The sequence below is a fragment of the Vidua chalybeata genome, chromosome 6 (genome assembly GCF_026979565.1).
Source record: "Vidua chalybeata isolate OUT-0048 chromosome 6, bVidCha1 merged haplotype, whole genome shotgun sequence".
NCBI classification, from domain to species: Eukaryota; Metazoa; Chordata; class Aves; order Passeriformes; family Viduidae; genus Vidua; species Vidua chalybeata.
The window spans coordinates 45505508-45521097 of record NC_071535.1 but is presented as its reverse complement, the minus strand read 5'-3'; the positions used below and the strand labels follow the sequence as shown (position 1 = coordinate 45521097).

General features: G+C 45.8%; 1 protein-coding gene across 1 annotated transcript in view; it reads right to left on the bottom strand.

Moving 5' to 3' along the window:
• Positions 1 to 4538: 4538 nt before the first annotated feature.
• Positions 4539 to 15590, bottom strand: part of CRACR2B (calcium release activated channel regulator 2B) — a 28261-nt gene continuing 17209 nt past the window's right edge. Inside the window, exons 11-18 of the mRNA XM_053945912.1 lie at positions 14637 to 14716; positions 11066 to 11357; positions 10741 to 10882; positions 10428 to 10509; positions 7976 to 8090; positions 6421 to 6528; positions 5646 to 5722; positions 4539 to 4646 (exon numbers count right to left, since the gene is read on the bottom strand). Coding sequence (XP_053801887.1) covers positions 4562 to 4646; positions 5646 to 5722; positions 6421 to 6528; positions 7976 to 8090; positions 10428 to 10509; positions 10741 to 10882; positions 11066 to 11357; positions 14637 to 14716 — 981 coding nt within the window. The 3' untranslated portion in view covers positions 4539 to 4561. The remainder of the gene's footprint in view (positions 4647 to 5645; positions 5723 to 6420; positions 6529 to 7975; positions 8091 to 10427; positions 10510 to 10740; positions 10883 to 11065; positions 11358 to 14636; positions 14717 to 15590) is intronic.

Here is a 15590-nt window from a genome sequence, read left to right as displayed (position 1 = left end):
CAACCCCCCCCAGCCCAGCAGATATGGGTCAGCAAATGAGCGTGACCAGGCACAAGTGCTTCTTTGTGCTTGGGAGAGCCTGCAGGCAAAGGCGAGATACACCATAGGACCCCCACCTCCCCGTCCTCAGTTTACTGCTGGATTAATAGATTTTTTTTTTTTTTTTACTGCAGATACTTGTTTACCTTGAGGAGACTAATTTTACTTGGTCAGGTCTCCTGTGGACTAGTATTTTCAGAAGTAGCACACAGCTACACTTGTGTCTGCAGCATCGTATATATACATATATAAACATGCCCTGCAGGCTGCAGAGACTGGAGCCGGGTTATTGTAGCCACCCAACCAAAATTTCCGTGTGACTCATCAACAGCCAGTTTAGTAATGAGCACCTCCTAACAAAGCTCTGAACTGCAGGGCCCCAGGTCTATTGGCAGTGAACGGGAGATTGCCAAACAGAGCATTTGAAGGTGAATAATGGGCTGTGAGATACATTTATAATTGGAGATTAAGTACTTGGTCAATGTATGTTACATATAGGTAAAGATATTACAAAATAAAGGCCTTATGAAATCAGGCCTTGCTCTGCTGAATTACCAGCTGGACTGTTACTTCTCCTAAGTACAGCTAGCTAAGTTACCAGGTGAAGAAATCTTGAGAATGAGAATCTGTTTGCATAACAGCCTATTATTAGAGAGAAAAAAAAGTTGCACCTGTAATAAACAAGAAATCTGTCCCATAGGAATCAGTGAACAAAATATGTAAACTAACCGAATTTGACAGACATACACCCTAGCCATTTTACTGACCAATACCTGAGTGTCAGTGTATTATTAGCCAATTAGGTCTAACAGTGCCTTCTGATATCTCCTATCAATATGAGCTTTGTGAATAAAGAACTGACTTTTCTGCATGAAGCAACTGAGTCTCGTCTACTTATTAATGCAACAAATATATATGTTTATAGTCTAAGCAATCAACAAGTAAAAAGATCATGAAAAGACACAAAGAGAAGGTGACAGGATAAAATAATGTGTGAGTGACTGCATGATCCCCATAGCAGGAACTCATTAACTGTATGTAAATGGAAAAGGTCCCTTGGACCTGGAATAAAGAAGGTACTAGAAAACAACATCTCAAACATTTGCGATTTCTGCATTTATCCTGTGGAAAAGCTTCAAACTTAACACGGTGGCTTAATGCTCTCTTTTCAGCCCTGTTTTGGCTTTTCAAAGAGATGCTGTCAACCTAATCCTCTTATGCTTACCCTTAGCATATTGACATGAAACAGATAAGTGAAAGCAAAGCAGAGCGAGGTCCCTTGTGGGGCCATGGCTACTTATCAGAGCAGCTGGCTTTTTTGCTTTTGCCCCACACTTGATTGTGTACACAGGTGCACTGTTGCATGTGCCAGGATAAGGCTTCCCAGGCTGCAAGAAGAGTCTTTCTTGCAATATGATTCCAAAATACCTTACAGATTATGTGCAAAAAGTCACTTGTTCACTAAGAGCCTGGAGTCAATATGGTGAATGTGTAAGTCCCCAGGCAGCCTTATTTTGCATCCCCCCTCATCTCATGCCCCCTCAGGATATCTCATTATTTGCATTTATGCTACAGTTTCCAGCAGTCACTTACAAAGGGTGGCTGCTCCCAGAGCTTCCATTTAGAGGCAGGAGAGATTCTGACAAAAAAGGGGGATGTATTAAAATGACGAACTTTTTGGAACTTCTGGTCTCCTTTAGGTCTGATATCAGACAGGTTTAAAAACTAGCAACATACCCCTTTAGACTGTAAGTGGCTGGGTCTTCCAACAGGACATTTAATCTTTGTGCTGAGAGACAACAAAGGACCTTACAGTAATAAACCCCACCCTGCTGCTTACCGTTGTCCAAGCTCAGCCTGCTCAAATTCTGTGCCATTTTGTCATCCTTGAAACAAAAATCCACCCTTTCCTGCTTACAAAAAAATATACGTTACAATGAACTACTTGTGCTATCGGTTTATAGCAGGGGAAATGAGTAATAATTTGTTTGGTCAAAACTGCAGAGTGATTAATTCTGTAATGCAAGAACATCCAGCTGAAGCCATGCCAGGGCACATTAAAAGCAACCAAATTCCTAACTCTAGTGAAAAGGATGCATGGGACATTAATAAAGTTTTAGTTCTATGAGTACAGGTGACAAGGTGAGAACCAGTCCCTCTCTGAAAGCACTATACCCCCAGACATTGGGGAAGTGTCTCCCCTTTTTCTCCTCTGTGTTCTGCCTTCCCTAATCAGCTGGATGGACTCTGGCTGCTTAAAGGAGGTAAAAAAAGACTGGAGATTCATTTCTCCTGAGCTGGCCCCAAGACATGGGTTCCTGGTTAACTCTCTCCCTGCTTGTACCACCATGGGGACAGGCCACTTCCTGAGCAGAGAGAAGGGAAGGTCATACTAAGATCAGTGATTGAAGATGGGAGGCTGAATCTCCTGCAGCACTTGAAAAAAAATCTCTCAACACAACCACTTTTAAGACAGCATTTCTTTATTGCCTGTACTGTTTGCATACTAAGAAAACATACTTAAGGTTGTACATTGAAAGAACCTGCTGGTTCTTGCCATTGCAGTATGACAGCACTGATAAAGGTAATACACAGAACTGGCCCATATTTGTGTGTCAGCCGTGTTTCACACCTTTGTCTTGGGTGTGCAGTGTACAGAGCATGGGAGGCACACATTCAGAACACCTTAGCATGGATTCCCCTTCCCAAAAATCGCTCCTTGCAAACATGAGTGGTTCCCCTGGAAGCACTGTAGGTCTTACTCCAGGCTCCACACCAGCTACTCTGGTTCCTTCAGGGCCTCTCGTCACTTTCTGATTCCCAGTCTCTGGAAGGTGTTAATGCAGTTAATCAGTGTGAGCCACAGCTAGACAACAGTAAGGACTGAGCAGGATCTTACTACTTTTAGGTCTTCCTTTTACTCAGAAATCCTGCTCATCGAGAGAAAAACTTCCTCTTTCCTATCAGAAGTAAATGGCAGCAAGAGGAACCACAGAAATTCTTTGTAATACTGATGTCTGTAGGTGACTCAGAGCACTTTTCCTGCCTGGGATATTCCCAGCAAAATTTGTGCAATAAATAGGCATTCAGAGCACCCACCTCATCCCAAGAGAGGAAAGACCATGGACAAGTACTGGCCTTCCCTATACTACAAGGTTTGGGGGCTGTATCACAGCTGCAGTATCACATCTTGTGCCTAAAATGTCAGAGTCACATACAGAAACAGCCTCAAAGACAAAAGGGGAAAGGGCACTAACAAAAATCTCACTTAATCCCAAGGCTTTGAGAGCTGAGCTGCAAACCAGAAAGCATCACACCCCAGATGCTCCATTCCCAGGCACTGCGGCAGCTTTGCCCACAGGAGCACTTCTGGGGACAGTTTCTACCTCTGCCCTGCTTTGCCCAGACCCTTAGTGACAAGAAGGCCCCTTCCCAATGGGAATAGATTCAGTCCAGCTCATTTCTCAGGCCCTTCACCAGTAAAGTGAGGCTATTGCTCAAGGTCCCTGCAAGAGAAAAAGGTACATTTCACACAGGCAGCTGCCTCGTGCTTCCAGCCCAGGTGCATTTGAAAGCACTCTAGTGGGATCTTTCAGGACAGAGGATAAGGCAGTTCCAAGTTTCTGGAGATTCTTCAGGAAAGGATAAGAGAATGGGAGGAAACAGGCAGCGTTCAGCCTTAAAACAGGCTATATATGGCTCCCCTGGTTTGTACAGCACAAAGGGCCCCTCCTGCAAAGGGCTATGAATCAGCAGCACATGCCAGTGCCTTCGGGTCCCAGGGCAGCTGCTCTGTGTTCTGTAAACGTACACTAGGACAGTGAAGAGGTCCATAAGGGTGACAAAGCAATTAAAGCCATTGGGATGACTCATCCTATCAGTTCATACTATAATCACATATGGAATCTGTTAACTACAATATTGACAAGTCCAACCAAATCGTGCAGAAAATCCAGGGCCCAATCCAGATCTTGAAGGAAGTGGTGGAAGTGTTCCCACCACAATGGGCTCTCAGCTGAGCACTGCTGCTGCAGAACCAAGAGGAGATGCTTCTCTCTGAGACAGATGGATCACTACTTAGAGCTAGCCTAAATTTAAAATATTTTCTTTCTCTCTTACTTGGAAATTCTATTTAATGCAGACCCACTGTGTCCTCTGCTCTCTGCTGCTAGGCCACTTCTTTGGCAGAAAGAACAGGAACAAGACTTCATCCCTTTGCAGGGAACAAACCTCTCCAGACAGAAGGCCCAGTCTGTGCTACCTAGCTAAGACTATGCAAATGCTCCCAAAGAAGCAGAGGTCTCTAGAGACCAGGGCTGCATGCAGACTTGGGAAGTAGTACAGTGAAGATAATATGTACATTTTGGCCTGAATTGTGCCTCAAAATTCACAGTCTGGGAAAAGGTGCACCTTCCCCAGGTCTCTAGAGAGCTGATACCATCAAATTCAGCTTGCTTGAAAGGAACCCCCAGCTTCATGATACAGCATTGACACATGTCTCATGCTGACACATTGGTGTGTTTTATGTGCAACACCCTTTCCTCCTGGTGATATCCTCCAGCTGCAGGGCATTCTCCCTCTGCCTGTCTTCTTTTGCTGTCAGCAACCTGGAAAGAGTAGCATAGATCAAGAACACAACCTGGTTACTGAGCTCTTCCTGCCAAGGCATTTGCCTCTGCCCTTTGCTCTCCACCAGCCATTTAGGAATTACATTTAAGATTGCAAGAAATGACAGGCCCAAAGACTGGACTTCTCTGGAAGTTGGGCTAGATAAATCACACACAGAGAATGAATTTCCAGGGAACAGGGAAAGAAACTGGACACATACAAGAGGGGGTACCATGACTTAGTAATCTGAACACCAGTGTGAGTGGCCTGTGCCTTATTCCCAAGATCCCCCATGGATGTCAGAATCCTGGGTTGTATGCTCTGCCAGGCTGGGCCATCTTGGGCAGCACCATGGTAATAAAGCATGCTGAAGGCACATGCTATGGTAGATGTGATTCATCTAGCTGATAAGTAAATCCGCCCAGTTAATGAACAGCTTAGTCCTACTGTGGCTTTAACAGAGATTATGCAGGAGGAGGTGAAGAGATGAAAGAAAACAAAAGGATAGTTTTCTTGTGAGATTTTAAACACTTTTTTTCCAAAAACTACCCTTTTCTAAACTAAAAATTTTGGAGCAAATTTCTTTCAGCTGAACAGTATCTTACCTCCTTTTAAAATGATTGCCACTGAAATAGCTCAGTCTGTATGGTATTTATTAAGATAGGGGAGAAAGAACCCTTAGAGCTGCATGAAGACTTCAAACTGAAAACACCAGCTTAAAATCTGGGACAGCATGCAAGGTTTTTGTGATGAAATATTCAAATTGAACTCCTAATGTTGCAACAGCCAGTTCTACCAGGTGAAGCTTTGTGTGCAAAGAGTCCAGTCTACACTTGGTGCTCTCCAGGCACAAAAGACAAGGACCTGGAGTCAGGACTCTTTTGGGATTTGACATAGAGTCAAATCACCCCCCTCTTCTTGCCTATTCCCCAGGAGAGCCCACACCAATCACCTCCAGCTGGGGAAGTGTCCCAGGGTGACTGCTCCTGTTCACTGACCTGGCCATGTGTAGCATGGGCTCCATGATGTTGTGGCCAGTCATGGCACTGCACTCGTAGAACACAGCCTTGTACTCCTGCCAGAGAGCACAGCAAGCACCCACGGTGACTGCCAGCTCTCCACCATCACACAGCCTTGGGAGCTGGCCCACCCTCATCCCCAGGAACCCTGCCAAGAGCCACTGGAGCCAGGAGGGTGGCTGCTACCCTGCTGGGGTGCACACCCTGCTCACCAACCCAGAAGGAGGAGATGCTTTTTCAGCATTGGGGGCCAAGCCAGAGTATCCAAAAGGGAACACTGGGGGAGTTGTTTGGGAAGAGAAAACATTTGTTCAGAGTACTTTGATTCCCTTACCTTTTTGTTGCAGGTCCAGAAGGCAGGAAACACCTTTGAAACCCTGTCTCCCCCCACCCAGGGGCCAAGGTGCCAGCAGGCAGGCAGACAAGGGAGTGAGGAAAGAGGCAGGATGATGCTGCATTAGGGAGCTCTCAAATGGGAAATCAGACATGCATATTCCCCTCAGAAAGACTGAAATGAGGCATCAAGCCCCACGAGAAATACATGAGCCTGCTCAAGGGCCATTGTCTGCCACATAAAGGCTACCACCTCATCCTCCCTTGTATCAGAGGGACCTGGGTACCTGTCCACATTGAAGAAACGGGGGGTGGGAGGTACCATACTGGAAAATGGCTCCAAGAAGGGCTTTCTGCCAGCCAGACTGCCCTGCTCAGGGTGGCTACGGAGCAAGTCAAACAGCAGAGCACGGAGTCACACCTTTGCTAGCCTTTCCCCCTCCACCTTGGGCACTTTCCGGGTCTCTCTCTTCACAGCATCCAATTTATTTCCAAGCAGAAAGACCACAGCTCCATCCTCTATACCTTCCTGCAAAAGAAATAAAGACCCCTTGAGACCTAGCCACTCAGTGCAGATCCTTCCAGCTCAAGCAAATGAGACCTTCAGTGGCAGCAGGATCAGGCCCATTAGATCATTAAAGGACCATTCCTTCACTAGCCCCAGGGATTTGTGAAAGGAAGTTTGAACTAGGGAAACATTCCAAATGTTTGGTATGTTGAGCTGGGACGGTGACAGAGGGGAGACAGGACATAAGTGCCTTTCAGGAAAATAAGAAGCCTAAAGAAAAGCAGCTTTCCCCATAGGCATTTCGGAATTTGTGATCTGGCAGATCTTCTTAATAAGCTCAGTAATTTTTGTATGTGCAGTAGTGTGTCTAATGTGCTGTCCTAAACTCAACAATCTCTTGCTGAAAATCCTCTGGCTGAGCAAGTTCACCCCTTGTGAATTGTCTCTGTAGGAACTGTTATTCCTAGGCAATTCCTGGAGCCCCTTACCTCTGGTCAAACTGTCTATAGTTCCACTGGCTCACTAGAACATGGTCAGAGAAAGAACAGGGCTCAAAGTTATTTCCACACTCAAGTGCTCTGGATGACATACAGAACCTGAACAGCTTCAAAACGAAATAAATACAAAGATGGGGAGAGGAAAAGAAGACAGAGATTAAAATACACAGATTTTCTGTGTGCTCAGTTTAACCTTCCTCCCGAAAGGAACCTGATTTTCAGAGGCTGGCTAGTTTTGAAGATCTTAACATTTGATCTTTTAGAGTCCAAAGACATAAGTGTTTTTTTGTTTTTATTTCCCCAACAGGCTTGTGGAAATTAAAAATACTAGAATTCCCCAATCTATACTTACTCATTCCACTGAGATCTTGTTTTTTGTGACTCAGCATAATCAAAACAAAACCACCCTTGAAAATTTCTCTTCACCTCTTGATCAACTACGCACAATTTAAATTATACAGAGAGATATTTTTGTATCTCCAAGAAGATATAAGCCACAAATAAATGCTTTTAGTGAGTGTTTGGAAATAAAAGATGGGGGAAACCCAACAGTATTAATACATTGCTACCAAATTTTAAATTTAAAAAGGAAATAAAAAGAACCACCTCCCTTTCCTGTGCATAGGCCAGACACCAGGAAATCTCCCTGCCTGAGCACAGGCCAGATGTCACCACGTTTAGGAGATGTAGCCACTGCACATGGGCTGCTTACAAACCAACACTACTGTTTTGGGAGATCCCACCACGTTCTGCCACAGAAACAGCCCTCCCTGATTTAATTTGCTACCACTGGCTTTGTTACCTTCGACACACAGCCTGTGGTTCCAAACTGACCAGCACAGGCAGCTGCTGTGATAATTCAGCTTCACAAGGTCAGTAGGACATCCTGGGGCACTGAAAAATGTCACTTCCAGGCAGACTGTTGGAGCAAGGGAGCACCAGCAGCACTGGAGCCCAGGTCCCGCTCTCACCTGGACGCTGCTCATCCAGTTCCGCACCGCCAGGAAGGAGCACTCGGCCATGATGTCATACATCACCAGGATCCCGTCTGCCTTCCGGAAGTACTGCTTGGTGATGCTCTGAAACCTGAGCCCAGAAAAAACCAAAGGCACCCTCAGAACCACGGCTGTGCCACAGGAAGTAATGGAGTGGGATTGTCTGTCTGCGAGTGCATGCTCTCTGCAAGGCCTGGCAGCACCCATGCATGATGTGTCCCTCAGGGCTGGTGTCTACACACATGTGACAGATCCCTGCACCTTGGAGACAGGCCAGGCAGCCATGGGTAAGCAGGAATCTTGCCAAATGCATGGTGCTGAGAAAGCAAGAAAGAGGACCATTGCAGGTCAGGAAGAAAGAAGCAGAAGAATCTATTTGGGTGGGATAGGAAAAGGCAATTTCCTATTAAAAGAGAAACTGGTGGAGAAAACATGATCTTTCTCTATAGTCTGGAAGAATCTGCAGACTAAGTTGTACCACAGTACAAACTAGGCATGCATAATGCCTGCCCCAAGGCTGCCAAAACAGCAATTAAGAACTCAGCATCAGTACAGTCTGTTTCCACTATTGAATCTATAAACCAATGGCACTATACATAAAAAAATCAGATGCTAGACACCATTTCCAGGAAAAACTCCTGCCAGACATCTACTTTTTGTTGTCTGTACCACTTAAAACCACAGGCTTGTATTTTGTGAATAAATTCCAACCAAAGCAAACCAAACCAAACAACCAAAACAACAAACCCAAACCTTAGAATCTGTAAGCACTTTGTGACAGAGCCATGATATAACCACTATGATTGAAATTAGCAATGTAATTTGGGAATTAATAAATGTAACAAAAGTCCTGAGATCTCACTAGAGAGCTGTGTATTTCAGCCCTGCACAGGATAACAAATTCTCCTCTTATGAGCCAAGAAAACCTACAGCTGTTACCCTCCTGCACTCTTCAGATAGTTGCCTGAAGCCTGTTCTTTCTCACTACAATATTCTGGCACCTACCCAACTGAGAAAACACGGCCTGTATCTTTGGCAATCAAGGTGCACCTCTGGAGCTGCCAGCCAGGCAAGATGCTCCAGGAGAACCATCAAAGGTAGCATGCATAAGTCTCAGGGAAGTCACTAAGGAGTTCTCCTTGCGTGCTCCAAGGGGGTCTTCCATCTCCTCCTTAGATATTTACAGTTGAACACTCTAGTTAGAAGTAATGAATATTCCTCCAGAAGTAGAAAAGGCTTTTTCTTCTTCCCAGGTCTCCTATTTGGTATCAGCACTGAGCCAAGCTCTCTCTTGTGGGCACACATCCAAGACCTACTAGTGCTGGAGGGGCCTGTGGTAAAGGTCCTTCTGCAGAGACAATATCTTGAATTTGGCCTCTGCTGCAATCTGGCCTCAATAAAATGTCACATTTTTTGTCATAGCAGCTGCCCTTATTGCTCAGTTTCAGTATCAAAATAACCACAGGAGTCCCCTCAGAAATAATTATTTCTTCAGCATGAAGCCTAATTTTGGAAGAGAGAGTTGCTTTTCTGTAGATACTCCTACTTAGTACATTCCCACCAGCTCTGCATGGTCTAGCTGACTTAGACAGACAGCATCACAGGCACAGTTTAGGATTAGAGTATTCCCATGACCTTGGCTGCCCCCTGAAGGCCTGCCCCTATAACATATTTAGCTCAAAGTACCTAGTGCTTATTATTGTCAGGCCCTTGAGGTTCATGGTCCTCTTGAAATAGCTTCTCATCTTAAGCTTCAAATTATATGCTACATAAAATGTACTTTACATGGAGCCAGTGGTGGGCCTTCATCTCTAGTAGCCGATGAGGGTCAAATGTGTCCTCTACTACTCTGGTCCTCACCAACACTGCTGGTAACATCTAGAGATACCCCATGCTTTTGAAACTAGAGGGCTTCAAATGGGGAACAAGTGTTCACTGTCACAGAAAGCTGCACAATCTCTCTACCAAGGATTATCACTTCCACAAGTCTGTCAGCAGAAGGGACAGTGAAAGGGGCCAATAACCTCACTGACAGAGTCCATCAGGGTAGTTCAAATCACCTTCCCCACAGGTCATGCTAATTCAGCTGGCTTTCACAGCTAAATCAGATCTGGAAAGGGTCACAGTCCTTTCCACCCTTTGAACCCCATGACATATATCTATGGACAGACTGCTTGGAGCCATAAGCATGCAGGTCAGACACATGGAAAACCACTTTTCTGTCAACCCTCAGAGTGATCTTCCCAGGCCCCGCTTCACAGTCACAGCTTCTAGAAATCTCTGGAACAGATCTTTGCTACAGGTTCAGCACTGGAATAGCTGTCATGACCTGTCTGGTCCTTCTGAAGCTGATAGTTTTCCCAGGAACAGAAACCAGCTGTATGTACTCTTTCCCTTTCCTCCACTGAACCTGACAGAAATCACTTACCTCTCTTGTCCAGCTGTATCCCACAGCTGCAAGGCAATCTGGGTGTTATCCACCATTAGACTCTTCACCTGGTAATCAATACCTGTCAGGAAGGTGACAATGATTATGAGGTAGGATGGGGAGAGAACAGCTTGCCATTACAATGGCCAGACAAACTCCATTTAGTTCAGTATGCAAGATTGATTCAATACTGGGAGAGAGAGAGAGACCATCTTTACCCTCTAGCTGGGCTATAATACAGGCAAAAAAGCACTTTCCCAGGCTGCCTTTCCTACCTTCCTTATCCAGATGAGCCAGGCACCCTATTACTTACCAATGGTTGCATTGAGCTCAGCCAAGAACCTGTCATAGCAGAAGCGGTGGATGAAGGAACTCTTCCCAACACTGGAATTCCCAACAAACACCACTTTAAAGATGCGATCTGGGGAACAGCTGGCTGCTTCCAGTACTTGGAGCTACAATGGAAAAAAGGCATGAGGTTTTGAAAAGCCCAGCTGGAGGCAGTGCTTTGATTTTGGGATTGGACGCCTGCACTGTAAATCTGTGGAGCTGGAGTTTGATGGGAAGAGAGTCAGACACCCTCAAGTCCCCAGCAGGTAGCAGGTGTTCGAGGAATAACGCCAGGTAACTGCACTCACCCTGCTTTCAGTGCCAACGGGCTGGGCTCGGGGAGGCAGCGGAGCAGCATCTAGGCCATCTGCATTTTTTCTGCAGTCAGAGTCACCCTTCAAAGTCATCTTAAACCACTTAGGATCTGCTGCCAAGGGCCATCTCTCCTCATCTCTGCTGTTTTCTCCAAAGTTTGTGCTGCCTCCTTCTGTCTTCATCCATACCCCACTGCCTGGGAAGTATTTACAGTTCTTTCTGTTGGGTTCTTCCACTGCCACATCCACTAGGAAGATGAAGGGAAGGTCCGCAGAGGCCAGTTGTCTGTATTAAAACCCACAGGCAGCACAGATAGGGTGTGTGTGGGGGGGAGGAGATAGGGAAAGGAGGTTGCAAATTCCCAACAAACCAATGCAATCTAATTAGTGTATATGAAGCTCTCAAAGGAACTCTATATACTCACTCCCCACACTCCCTGTGACCAAGGCATCAGTGGCTCCCCCTAGGGAAAGAGAGACAGCTCACCAGAGCTGTGCTGTACACTCATGTGCTGACAAATATTTCATTAATTTTAATAAAAATTGCCACTTTGGATTTTTCAAGAATTCTTTGCCTATCGCTTCCCCCAGCAGTGAAAAAATGAGGCAAAACATACAAAATGAAAGTATCTTTAAAAAAACAAACAAACAAACAAAAACCAAAACAACAACAAAAAAAAAAAACCCAACAATAATTACCCCTGTATTTTTGTTATGAAATACCATACAAAAAGAAATAACAGAATGTACCCACACAAGAGCAGGCTGATGCACTGGAAGTAGAGCTGATGTGGTAGTTGGGGGAACAACCTTCAAAAGATCACCTAAAATAACCCATTTAAACTACTGGAATCACTACTGAGGAGCAAGGCAACATCACTGGTTTTCTATGGCTAAAGAACTAGGCAAGAAATGAGAAGACCTAGAATTGAGCTGAAGATATTTATGCACCACAGATGTCTCCGTTGCTTTCACTGTCCAGCAGATTAAATTTGGAAGGAAATTAGAGTGACCACAGCATACTACAGTCAGTCTCTTCAGAGCCAGGACATCCCACCCTGCTCTGCAACATTTTTCTCTTTCTATTAGTGCAGACAATTCTTTCTCACTCCAGCAAATACACTTCATCTGGGTTGCAAAATCCACCTGCTGCCATGTCTACATGTTATGGTTTGACATGGAAGTGAATTTTTCTAGGAAGTTGGTAATCAAACTAATTAGTGGTCGGGGTTGGATATTAGTGTTTGGACTGATTACTGAAAGTATAGAGACGCTTTTGAGAACACAGGGGGTTAAAAGTAAGAACTTTTAGGAGAACTGTCTGTTTAGTTCTGGTCATTAGAGAGTGTAGACTCTCTCTTGTCCAGCCACAGGCTGGGTGGGGGAGGGGAAGCCATGTAGCTTAGTTGAGGTAGGCTAGGAGTGAAGGGTCTGGAACTGGGCTAGTTCTTGCGGATGGAAGGGTGGAGAGAAACGGAGATGCTTCTGGTTCTCCCCCCCTAGAGGGAAAGAGACAGAGAGTTTGACGGCACTTGGAATTTGCTGGCAGAGGAGAAGGAGAAGCGGGGGGGAGGTGCTTAACTTTGGGAGTTGGAGTTTTGGGCAGAGATTTCAGTCGTCTGGGGAGTTTGAACTTTTAACTTTTTCTTGGGAAATTAAGGCCTTGTAAAATATTACTCCTCCTCAATTTGAAGTAGAAGAGAGACAGTCCGAGACCTGAGATGTTAGAAGAAGAAATTTTTAACTGGGGAGGAGAAGATAGAGTAGCTTTTAGCTAGACTTTTCTTGCTAGCCATAGACTGAACCGGATTCTCCTGCAACAGAGACTGCATTTTTAAGGGGAAGCAATAGTGAGCCAAGTGACCTGCTTCAGCAACTACCAGCACAGGAATGGAGAGAACAGAGAAAAGCTGAAGAGGGTGTGGTGATGCCCTCTATCTTTAGGAAGAAGAAAGTGTAGTGATGCCTTCTGTCTTCCAAAAACTAGCTTTTTCCCCTTTGTTATTAAGCTTAAACTTACTCTGCTCTGTTCCTAATCACATCTCACAGCACTTATTTAAAAAAGTATTTTCATAGGAGCGCTGGCGTTGCGCCATAACACTACACTTTTTTCTATGAAAGGGAGCTCACATTCCTGGTTGCCCTCCCTGCATTTGCCCCAAATGCCAGTCCAGAGCCAGGCCAGCTGGAATGCCTGCCTCTTGAAAATGGACACAAAGTCTCAGGCTCTGAGGAATGGTGTCTATCTCCCAGGGCTGGCAAAATCACACAATGAGGGGTCTCAAGACCCTCTTTAGTGGGAGTAAAGGGACAAGTACAAAATTCTGAATAGTGACCTCAGATCTAATGGATTTCTTTTCATGTTTCTCAAGCAATGTGGTGCACTGGGACAGAGACAAGGCCAACAACTACTTCTCCCTTTCTCTCATCATCTTCATTGCCAAACTTCTCCAGCTGTTAAGCCTTTCCAGGAGCAGCTAGAAGGATCTTTGCAAGAAATAACTGGGGAGGAAGATGGGAGAACTTGGTTATCTGATCCAATGGATAGAATGTGCCAGTCATACAACCATGGAGGAGCTCTGCCTCAGACCTTGCCAGGCAACCTCCCACCCTGAGCCCAAGAATCAGTCCTCTCCAGAGTCTACCTGGTTTTCCGTAAGTCCATGAGCCAAGGAGCCTTGAGCTAAATCCTTAAATGCCACTACCAGAATTGTAAGCATTAAAGGTGAGTTGAAGTGGGAAGAAACTGAGCCTAGACCTGTGTCTCTGGCTGGCACCAGGAGAAACTGGGGAGAAATGGAACTTTCTGCAGAGACCTGGTAAGAAACAGGGGAGCACACTGCCTTTAAAACTTCTTTGGGGCCAGCAGTTGCAGGCAAGATCCAGCTCCAAGCCAGGTCATTGTATATTCTACATGTAGAGTGGGAAAAAAAAAGAAAAGGCCTTGGCCACACAGATAAATTGCCTGCCCTGGCTGAAGGGAGGCCTGGTGTGCCAGGTGAGCATCTGCATAGATGCAGAGGGAGATGAGCAGGATGAACCCACCTGGAGCCAGACCCTCTCCTTGAGGCTTTCAGCTGCCAGAAAGAACCCAACCCTTGTGCAATTTCTGCCCTCTCCCATGCTCCAGGGATATGGACGCTGGCATAAGGTACCAGTGGACAGGATTTGTGCCTGAGGACAAACTGGCACACTTGGGAGTTGGTCCAGTCATTTCAACAGAGCTGTCTGACTCAGAAAGAGGCAGCCTTTGAGACTCCCATCCCATTAACAGTCCCAGACCTTCTGGTGATATTTAGATTTGCTCCCCCATTGCTGCAGGCATAAGCAGCAGCAGGGCCACCTCCCTGTGGAAATTAGTGAACAGTATCCTCAGCTTCATGCTGAGCCAACACCACCTGATGCCAAGAAACAGCTAAAGCCACAGAAAAGCTGCACCCCACCATGCTCCCAAAACCAGCCAGCACCAAGGTGGGAGAACCAGACCCAGGACACAGCTTGACTGACAGGGTACTGCAGTGGGCACGGACTGACACCATGGACACGACACAGACACCCATCTAACCGTTTGACAGGCTTGTCCTCCAGCAGGTAACTGCCTAGCACTGACCCTTTCTTCAACAGGGGATTTTTGTTCTGAGGCACCTGGAAGTTGAAAAGAGAAGGAATGAAGAATGTGATTACAGCCCCTGTTCAACCACTCCCCACCTCTGTAGGGCACTTTGGGGAGGCAAGGCTGGAGCCCTGGCAGCCCCACACCATGCAGTGGTAATGCCTCACTGGAAGGCTGAAAGAGGTGAGCACAGAGCTTGCTCTTCTCAGTTAAAATAATTTAATTCCTGCAAGAAGCCATCACTGTTGCTGCTTTCTCCTTCACTTGAAAATCCATCAAAGTGATGATGTCCCAAACTGAATTCTTCCTCTAGCCAGCCACAGTTTTTATTTCTGTGGCTTGTTCTCCACTTGGTCTCACAGCTGAATCTCTCTTTCCCCATCTACCTCTTTCTTATGCTGATGTTTTGTGGGGCAGACCAATTGCTCTTTCCTCAGAAGACACTAGTACCCTTCCTTGACCTGTACTCACCTAGAGCTGCACGTGAACCGCAGGAAAGGAAGGCAGCTTTCCAAAGGGTGATGTACGTGCTCTGCCTTACACCAACATCCCTCTCCATGCTTTCCTCCTACTTACCACAGAATGAACAGTTCCTACATCCAGTATTTACCAGCTCCTCAGAGAAGGAGAAAGCAGGACAACCTCTCCCCAACCCTCTTCCCCGCCATACAGCAGCTTTGCCATTCCCAGCAGAGTCACTGCTCTTGCCACACATACAAAATGTGAAGTGAGAGACAGCGTGGAAAAGTGCCCATCACATGGACACTAAGGGAAATGGAGAGGTATTCAGTCTCTGAATCTGAAGATTTTTAACACGTCCTTACTAGTTATTTCTGGGGTAAAGGTGGAGGAAGAAGGGTTTGCAGTCTGCCAGATCTGCCTCTCTCAGCAGTTTTGAGCTGACCA